This window comes from Dermacentor variabilis, chromosome 11 (assembly GCF_050947875.1).
Source record: "Dermacentor variabilis isolate Ectoservices chromosome 11, ASM5094787v1, whole genome shotgun sequence".
In the NCBI taxonomy this organism is placed as follows: Eukaryota; Metazoa; Arthropoda; class Arachnida; order Ixodida; family Ixodidae; genus Dermacentor; species Dermacentor variabilis.
Window position 1 is genome coordinate 99,048,509 of NC_134578.1, and position 10,505 is coordinate 99,059,013.

The 10,505-nt window shown below is 45.1% G+C and overlaps 1 protein-coding gene and 1 pseudogene across 1 annotated transcript; one reads left to right on the top strand and one right to left on the bottom strand.

Moving 5' to 3' along the window:
* Positions 1–2,030: 2,030 nt before the first annotated feature.
* LOC142565068 (U2 spliceosomal RNA) lies at positions 2,031–2,212 on the bottom strand (annotated as a pseudogene).
* A 1,903-nt stretch (positions 2,213–4,115) lies between these two features.
* LOC142564880 (uncharacterized) lies at positions 4,116–6,220 on the top strand. Its single transcript, XM_075676071.1, has 4 exons — positions 4,116–4,505; positions 4,611–4,633; positions 5,041–5,082; positions 5,793–6,220. The coding sequence occupies exons 1-4, from the start codon at positions 4,463–4,465 to the stop codon at positions 6,021–6,023; spliced, it is 339 nt and encodes a 112-aa protein (XP_075532186.1). The 5' UTR covers positions 4,116–4,462; the 3' UTR covers positions 6,024–6,220.
* Positions 6,221–10,505: the final 4,285 nt, after the last annotated feature.

The following is a 10,505-nucleotide window of genomic DNA, read 5'->3' on the forward strand; positions in this document are numbered from 1 at the left end:
TCGCCGACTGTGTTCGCCGTTGTCGCCGTTCTTTAAGTGCAGCCTGGTTTTGTGGGCACAGGTTCACCAAATAAAAGTTAGTTTCGTCTTTCGTAGTATTGCTACTGTGTTCTTCATACGTCACTCCACGTGACAATATTGTCAAACAGTTACAAAAACGTGAATATTTGAGACAATGTTTGGGTTTTCTGAACATGATCAGTGAACTTAAGTTTGAAACATATTTTCTGGTGGTATGTATGCACTGAGTTTGCCAGTCCATTTCATTACTAAGTTTGAACACGTCGCACATCCGAATGATATTAGAAGCTTTAGTCTAAGTGTCTGTAAGGAAGCAATATATATAATGCCTTGTGGCTGATCATACACATAAATGCCTGAATGCTTAAAATTTTCATTATGGCTCCTTTGAAAGAAAAGCGCGCACGGCAATAATTGTGTTGGTTCGTGCAACGATGCAGCTCGTGCAATCATGAATGAAACAAAGAAGGGCAATTATTTCTGGCGCTAGCACAGGGGCAAGTCGAATGTAAAGATACACTGTTTTGGTGACCCTTTGGGCCACGGAAGCAGCCAGCGAATATTATCTTACTCAGTCAATCACCAAAAGCTCCTTTCCACCCGCTTCTGTGGAAGCCTCCCCTATGGCATGCTTCCCTCCAGATCGCAGGCGGGTTGCTGTCAAACGTCAGGAACACACCAGCGTGTTAAACTGCGTAGGAAGCGCGTAGTTATTTACTGGGGCGAAGAGCCTTCCGCTTAGGAGGAGTCGGGTGTTACGTTGGACAGCCAAGCACAGGCCACGCATTGTTCAAAATTTTACTTGCATTTCGGACTGGGTAGTCCGGTGCACAGGCGTGAAAGGCTGTTCAGCTGTTCGGTCGGTTTGCATGAGCGCGGTCATTTTCCTCTGACAACGTCGCAGCCGTAACGTCGTGTCCACGGTTGCCATGACAAAAAGTGTTAATTTGAGCAATGCGCGTCGCGCTCAGTATCTTTTTTTTTGCACCACAGTGCCCATAGGTTTTCATTGACTTTTTTCAAAGCAAAGAAAGTCATGGGACCTGCTATGGCAAGCCATGCCATGCCCCCCTGTACTGCCTAGCAGTTGTAAAGATGTCGACCTTTATTAGGAGTCCTAGCGTGCGTAATGTGACAGAAGACAGCAGATGCACGTGTGTATAATTAAGGAATGCTTATTAGGGCTAGTGACAGTGGCTCCTTTACAGCTTTAGCATGTTTCACGGCAGTAAATTGCTTAGGCTTCACTGCGAAACACTTGCACTGCCGGGAAGTTAATATTATCGAGGCGAATTATGCAACGTTTCCGAACTTTTGTAGCTTGTTACACCGGAACACACGATTGTTACGTGGTGCAGCGCATCAGTACTTGGGGAGGGGAACTATAGATCGTGCAGTGAAGCATACTAAGAGTGGAAAGAGAACATTTTACACATAGGGTTACATTGCGCTTATTATTTTCAACTGTAATATAATTTGCATGTGCATCGGCAGTTGTGGTAAGCTTCACTGTATGGCAATTATTTTTTGTTTCACTGCATGGCAAATTCGTATCGTGGTGAAGCTTAATAAAACATTCGCGTTGGTGGAACGCATTGGTCACTTTCCGTGCAGGAGCACAATGCCGATTGATGTCTATACTTCTGCCTGGACTGCACGTGATGTTTAAGAATTCATTTGTTACTCGTAAGTACACAGGTACTTTACTCTGTTTGGGAGGGTTGAAGTTAATGTGGAAGCGCAGCTTTATTAAAGGGACAAGAGGTTGCCAAGATGGTTGCAGCACATCTTCTTTTCTTTTCCTGGCACCTCTTCTGCTAGAAGCTTCCATTACAATATTTCTAGCCTATTTAAGCCATTACATAGTGTATATAAAAAGCTGACACTGATTGGGCTTGGTAACATCATTTATGCTCTGTGCAGTGAACTTGATCATTTTCCTTGTGTTTTATGTTTTTACTGCGAAGCTGTATATGTCTTGTTTCCAGCGGATCGTTGCCCGTAGAACAAGAACGTGGGCTGATTCTGAAAATAGTGCATTACCGGGCCGAACCGCGGCGGAGGTGAAGCAGGCCTGAAGCACTGAGCCAAATTGCAAAAATTAGTTTAATGTCTTGGGTCCAAATACAACCCGTATCAGATATTAATCTGATAAGAACAAATAATACACTTTGACCCGCGTAGGCCCTGTCTACGTTCTCGCCGTCCTCTCTTTGTCGGCGTTCCAAGCGCTCGCGTTTCTCCTTTCCTTCCGCTCTCCCGTGGTGGTGGTCTCGTCGAAATAACACGCGTGTCTATTTTCCTCCGGCTCCTTGGGGCGGCGATCCCGTCGTCCACCCGAATGTATATGTAAATATAACCAAATCTATATATAAATATAACCAAAGGAGGAATTTTGTGGGGAACCAATTTGGTGTGGCCTGTGTTGTGTGTGCCCGCTTGTGGTTTTGAAGTAACCTCAAATCCATTACTGCACTGCGGGATGTCGACCAACGCAATATCGCCTTGGGTACGGTGAAACCGCGTGTGCTCTCAGGGGGCGGTGAGGTGCATGTCTCTTCTACGCGCCGGGATTCGTTAGTAAAAGGTGTCGTGCCCTCTTTTGCAACAATACATCGGTATGTATAACCTCCGGTGCCTCATCATCTTCCGAGGCTCAACATCATTGAGGAGCGACTAATCGCGCCTCGCCTTCCATTTATGTGCATACGGCATTTGACTCCCGGCAATGGAAAGTTCGCCACTAAGGGGCCCACATACAAAGCTTCACTGGTCATCTAACTTCACAGAGTGGATCGGCACTGAATTTTTGTGCCAATTTCTATTATGTATGCTGCCCAGTAACCACATTAATGCCAAACTTCAGCTTGTTGATATCAGGTACCATGGTTGTTACTAACAGATCAGAGTGAAAAACGAACAAGGGCTTGGAGGAACCAGTGATCTTGCTTGTCCTCTCGTGCTGTCACTCCAGGAAAACACCGTCATACTCCTATAGGCCAATTAGGAAGAGAGGTTTCTTACAGCTTCAACTTCTTGTTCATCAGGAAAACGCTGCATATCAAATTGACCGCAAATAAAGACGGGGACAGCGGAAGAGAACACAAAAACGACGCTATTCTGCTGTCCCTGTCCTTATTTGCGGTCGATATGACATGCAGTAAACACCAACTAGGCCAAACTGAAGTTCTTCAGGAAAACGTTGTCACCTGCTCGGATGGCGCATTTGAAATCTTCCATAGGAATGCATCGTCTCGATCTGTTGGTCGAAACGTTTAACTATAACAAGACGAATTTCGTGTCTAACTGCTACTATGAGGTTCTCTAAAATGTTTGCATCCGTGGTTACACATTGTCGAAGAAGCGTTTGATTGTCCCATCTTCCCTGTGCTTCAAAATCTTCGAACGCATTCTGTAAAAGCGGTTCATTTTTGCATCGCTATGTTCAAACGCTCTGTACTGCAGAAGCTTTTAGAGCAGCTTTCTTGTTCATCAAAGTGTCATTTCTATTAATGCATTCTAATAAAGGCCTGAATACTAACGCTCTCGCCTCCATTAAATGTTATGCGATTTATTGCGGCCACGGATCACTAAACAAATCGCAATTAGTTCCCGTTAGACACTAGCTTGGATCTCGTGCACAGCGACCAACCTTTAGGTTATCCTCTTCTTCATTTCAACATTACCAATATATGTGTAAAAAAACAATACTCAAATCGGGAATCTTATGCTGGGTAAAGAGGGAGACGAAAACGTATTGAGAGCAAGCTCATTAGGAACGACCGCTCTACACGCGTGCTGGAGCCGTCGCCAAGCTGAGCGCGTGCCCCTTATCACGGTGTAAGCGACACCGCTGTTCCGGTCGTCAACGTGTGACGCGAGAGCGCTAAAAACGATTCGGCGAGCTTTCCCCGCTGGCAACGATACGGAATTCCCGCCTGACGCACTCACAGGCACCTAACAAGACTAGAAAGCCCAGAAGCATTGAAACGTGGGTTTCGACGACACGTCTGAATTGCACCCTCCTTCTCTACTCTAAGCTCTACAAAATAAAGACAGAGCTAAAGGAAGGAGTGTTCCAATGGGCTAAGAAAGTTCGCGGAGTCAGAAGCGTGCCTGGTGTAGGAAAGACTAGGCAAGGTTGCATGCATTCTACTGATTAGGCCCTGTGGGCTGTTTGCCGACATTCGATATACCCTAACAAGCCTAGTCCTGCTTGTTCCGCGTTGATTTCAGTGCTTGTTCTTTCGATGTGGTTTCCTCAAGTGGGTTTTCCGACGGTGAACGTATGCAGAGGATTTTGAGGATACAGGACACGCAACAGACGTAACTAACGCTGAGGGAACGTCTGGTCTACTGTATATAAAGCCTGCCGGTCCTGCACGAACGGCATTCCTGTCCTGCGATCTTCCAGCTCCACTCATAGACTTTACTCTTTGTCATGGCTCGTCCTTTCACCTTCGCGTTGTTATTGGCGCTCGCAGGTAAATACTACGATTACAGTGTTAGACATTGCTCGCTTTCTTTTGCGTTAATGTTTTTTTTTTGTTTTGTTTTGGTCACTGACACTATTTTTCTGTTTCTTTTAGCTCTAGCTGTGGCCAATGCTCAGGTACGTGCCTTCTGAACAGTCGAATGCGCGGGAAAGGGAGAAAAGTTATATCGGGAAGAGGGGACACGGTATCAGTTTGTGCCGTCTAACGGCGCCTAAGCAACAGCGTAATTCAGAATTGTGTTTGAAACACAGATTATTTATTCCTCCGGTTCGTTATGTTTCGCATGTGGACACAGTCTTGGATATCATTCGTGGGTGTTCAATGATAAAATTTATTTCAATATACTTTGTCCACTGAGCTCATAACACAGGCTCCTTAAAGAAGAACGATTGTGCGAAATACCAAGGAATAATTTATGGTGGTCACAGAACTCTCGCTGCCTTGTAATTATTTATGATTAACGCCGTCTTCGGCTCTCTGAAGCAAGCGAATGGTTAATGGCCTTACCTTTCTCCTTTTACAGAGGAGGCAATTCAACTTCAACTTTCAGCCAACTCCTCCACGGGTAAGTCCATGATTATTGTCGCAGTTGCGCACGAAATTTGTTTTTCTGAAGATTTAATGCTTACACTGTTAAGTTACACGGTTAGTAACTTAACGAAATCATAAATGATGTGCGTAAACGTTGCTGAGTTGTACCTTACATATATTGTCTTATTTGGATACATGTTCGCCTTTGAGAATACTTTCCAAACGCCTAGTAACGTAACTTTTGCAGGTGCACAATTATATTGCTGCATACGAAAGCGTGGGGTAAATTAACTTTTTTTTTCTTTTTCAGCAATCGCTACAGAGAAAAATTATTTTTTTACTAGTCTTTAGCTAACTTGTTCGCATTTCTTCATTGAAAAACTAGACCCCTGTGGCAGCACAACTCCGAGCATGTGTTCTTTCTTACTTTGTATATAGTTATTGCAGAGCCATTTTTGAGCTTGTAACATCGATAATCAAGGCTGTTTTTTATAAAAAAATATTGAAAATTACCCCCAATCCATGCCTTGAGCACCGGAGTGCATGCTCTTGTCATCAATACTATTGTGTCATTAAGGTGCTCCTGGTTTCGCTCTCCATAATTGCGCAGTGAAGTTACGCAAAAAAATAATAATAACAACGTATGCCATGGCACTTTCGACACAGCGGGTGCACATATACCACGCGAACTGGCTCGTTCTTTTTGGGCTGAACGTGATCGTGGTCTCCCCCGTCCTTCTGCAGCACCGCTTCAGCGTGGAGGCATCGGGTGGAGGCCGCAACCACCGCAACTTCAACGTGGGCGGTTCTGTTCGCGGCGAGTACGACGTGTACCGTGGCAGGGGCGGCACTCGGGTGGTGGCCTCTGGCGTAGTGGCACACGGTGCGACCCGCATCGACGGCAAGACGTACAAAGGCAGGCCTCAGGGATCGGTGGGCATCGGCGTCGAGATCCCGATCGGAAAGGGTCGATGACTGCGGCGACGTACGCGTTGGTGCCTCGACGATCAGCTTAGGCGAAGAGAACTCCAAATACGGCGTTCATTTACAGAGCAGCCTTGTTTTTTCTTTGAAAGCTACCTGACGATGTTAAAGAACGGTAAATTGCCCTGTTAAGCTATAGAATTTAGTGAAGTTTTCGGTCCGGCCTGAATAAAGTATCAGTAGAGTTACCTTGCGTACCTTGTGATTGTGAACACACTCATAGGTTTTACATGACGTAACGGTTCTACGCTGTTCTGTATAGCATATATGCTTTCTCCACAAGAACACACACACACACACACACACACACACACACACACACACACACACACACACACACACACACACACACACACACACACATATATATATATATATATATATATATATATATATATATATATATATATATATATATATATATATATATATATATATATATATCGAGTATCAAGTATGGTTCCGCGTATACTTTTGTTCTTGGTCTCTTCCCTGATTTGTTAATATTGGCGGACCGCAGCTAGCCTGAACCCAATGGTGCAGATGCGAAAGAAAAATGATCCCTGCAGTTGTTCTTCTCTTCAATAGATCCAATACTTGCTGTACAACAACGCAAGAAATGTTTGGTGTAATAAATAAAGGAGTAGTCGTACTTCCAAGTCCCATGCTTCGCATTGTATAGTCAATGCACAAAGGCGTTAGACTGCTGATTGGACTTCTTTTGGACTGCTGAAACATTAGGCCACGGGAGCATGCTTGAAAAGTCAGAGAGAACACCTTTATTCAGTGATAAAAAATAAGCACGATCATCGTCTGCCTGACGACAAAGATATAGTTTAAGGGTGGCGTTCGTGTCCAGAATTCTCTATCACGGTACACTTCCTCTATGGCACATTTATAGAAGGCCAAACACATCATCTCTTCGTGATTCGACACGTCTTACTGATGGATAAGTAATAAAATAAGCAAGAGGAGGAACAAAAGTCCTCCTTCAAGTGAATCGCCTGGAGGCGGAGCTTCTGCAAACGAATATCACTTCCGCTTCCTTTACCTATCGAAAGCATGTTGCTAGCTCACTCCTGCAAATGTTCACTTCAACACAGCGGGAATCCGTCTTACGCTTACTTCTCAGCGAGCCGCGCCATTGGAAACACTCGCGCGGCAGTAGTCGTGCGGTAGCATGAGGGATCACGTGAGCACAGCTGCCACGTCGGGTGCGTCGAGCGTAGTGGAGCAGGCTATCTCCCCATGGATGACGAAGTCTCTAGCCTTTACCCAAATAAAAGATGACGTACTCGTGATGCCTGCGGCAGAAGCCTTGATGAAGACAAGTCCACTTGTCGAAACGTTGGCACCTGCTTTCACCTTGTTCTCGTTTTGCTCATTCTCTTGAATTTCCATCTGCCGCTTTACCCGTGCTTTCCCTGTGGCAGAAAGGATGCTCCACATCCGCCGCTAAGGTTTGTGAGAAGTGGCGCTGGCCGACACTCCCAGGGCAGTTCTTGTAGTAACACATGAATACCCGTGAAAGTGGATGGGAAAGCGGCACAGAGGTAGCTTAACTGATAAGAGCATCACGCCCGTAAGACGAAGACGTGGTTTCGTTCCCACACCTGCAGCCAGTTGTCTTTTCATCCATTTTAATTTCTATCAATTTATCACTTCTTTATTTCAGTTAGTGAGTAGTATTAATTTCCCCTATGTTGTCCTTGGTGTCTTTGTTGGCTTCTCATGATGTGATTAATAAATATCGGGCCCCACCGTTTCCTTTCTTCTCGTTCACACACACGCATACACGCATATTATGAATATATACATATATATCGTAGGAAAAGAATCTCGTTGGCCTTGGAGGCACAATTTTGGAGAAATGGGTTCGACCTACTATCTCATTTGCACGATATTTTACCACAGAGCCATTTGGTCCACCAGCCAAAAATTCAGAAAGACGGGGTGATCATTTTTTAGTTTTCTGGAATTTAAAAAGATAGCGTGTGGCAGATAACATAGGTATTTTCATTGACCTCAATTATTTGAAGAGGTGGACATTACCAGAACGAAAGATTGAATCACTTATTCAACGAAATATCAAAAGATTTCCTAATTTACTGCCAAATAATTGCTTTACTTCACATAACATGGTTGTAGCCCGGGAGTCTGCAAGACGTAAGCACTTGAACTGAATCTGCAGTAGGTCAGCAGTTCTGAGATATTATATACGAAAGTGTGGGACAAAATAAGTAGGCGTTCCCGTTACATTTTTGCCTGAAAGCATAAAAGAGTGTTTTGGTGAAAAAGTAAGAGGAAAAACTGCGCGTTTTATACTGAGTTTGACGCTGATATCTACAAACTGGCGTCATGCTAGAAATTAATTCCAAGTAAATACGCCTGGCAAGCTCACCGGTTCCAAATCGTAAATTTTCATAGCTGCCATGAAGTAACTAACTGAAATTTTACTTACTGAATATTTGTTATTAGTTGATATGTGTTTCGATTTCTGTGCAAGTAATGTGCGCCTCTCTGAATAATTCAGCTCAAGGGCTAGAAATATGCTATCTGCAACAAGTGATTTTCGAAAAACGCATTATATAATTCTACATCAGACGTGCCTGCGAAGAATCCAGTTGGTCGCCTTATATATACGGCGGAATGACGGATTCGTCAAAAGCAACGCTCTTCCGCAACCACATTCCACGAAGCTTCGCACTACCTTCAGAATGCAGTTGTTGCAGTTTGTACAGTCGCGAGCAGGATTAGCGTGAACACAGGTGTGCGTGACACCAGGTATCACCAGTGACGCCCACGTGCACCAGCGCGAAGCTGAGCACATGAGCAGCGTGCTTGTGGCGAAGATATTTCACAACCGCGCGCGTCGCACCATCGTCGGAACGCACCTTTCTCGTTTGCAATGTTCTGCGCCGGCTCTTCGAAGGGTAAGTTCAAGATCAGGCCACCAACCAGCACACTATGCACATATATATGAATTGGGGCATTGTTTGTGCACGTCCCCATGTTTCCGTATATTGCCATGACTAGAGTACCCAAGAAGCAGAGGTGTGAAATTGCGCATCTTGAACAGAAGGGGTATTCCCAACGTCAAGTAAGATCCTTATTTCAGAAGCCAGTGAAGACCGTAGACAGATTAATTGAGGCACTTAAGCATGACGGACGCATTCGTTTACACCCCCCCCCCCCCAGGGGGCTACCAACAAGATCTACAACCAGGAATGAAGACGCCTTAAAAGGCCCTGGATCCTTTCTTTGCCGCTAGAGCAATTCTTGAAGTCTTAGAACCTCGATGCTTCAGACTCAGCAGTTCCGCGCCGACTGAAGAGCACAAGGTGTCGCAGCTGCGTGGTTAGTACGCAAGCCATTACTGAAAGCTGCGAAGAAGTACACAAGGTCGCGGTTCGCTGAGCAGCACGCTTCGTGGAGAAGCGGCGACAGGAGTCGCGTCTTCATTTCTGACGAGTCTACTTTGTCTATGTCCCAGGAGCAGAGGGCGCGTGTCTGGCGAATCTAAGACACGCGGTAAAGCTTTTTTGCTTGCACCTTTGTTTCTCATCAACGAGATGAATTTTCACTAGACGTTGTAGTACAGATACCATGGTGACAATGCGCAGAGTGTCTTGGTCAGCGGAAGAACAAGCGTAAACGTAGGGGGCCCAATAGGCCCAAACATGGTCTGGGCCTATTGCAACGCATCGAAGGCAGCCTGACGTCGGCGGAGTAGTGCCATATTTTGGACAACGTCTTGTTTCCTCACGTGGAAAACGTGTTTCTCTACCTAGACGTCGTCCTCCAGAACGACCAGGCACGAGGTAACACGGGCATGCTTGTAAAAGACTACAACGCGTAGCAGCAGAGTGCCAGGCTGAAATGGTGTCCGAAAGGCGGCGACCTGAATATAATAAAGAAATGTACCGGGCCGTACGAAAACTGGCATGGCGCAGAAACGCGTTTACGCCACGACGGCAGACATTATGTGGGAGGTAGTTTGACTGCAGTAGGAGCATCTGTGTGCCATCCAGTCAATTATTCCACGTTTTCGCGACGCCGGAATGTAATGGGAATGAAATTAAGCACCTTTTGTCCGGAATGGAATTGGAAATGGATTATGTGTTTTTCCGAAAAAGAACGCTGCCGAAGAATCAACCAGTCCACGTTCAAACATTAGTACGTCAGAGATTCGAATTTAACAATAAAGCCGAAGCTTTAAAATGGCTTGGCCAATTAAAAAAAAGAACTTAAAAAAAGAATTAAAAAAATTAAAAGAATTAAAAAAAGAAAACACAGTACATGTATAAGTAACGGGCCTCTTACAATTCTGTCCTTATAGACATATTTGCTCCGAAGTTTGCCTCAATTCTTCGCACAACCGCGGTTCTATGCCTTTGGCATCCGTCGTGCGGAACTACAGCGGCGGCATACTACCTCCCCCCCCTCCCCCTTACGCCTTGGCATTTTTTTTAC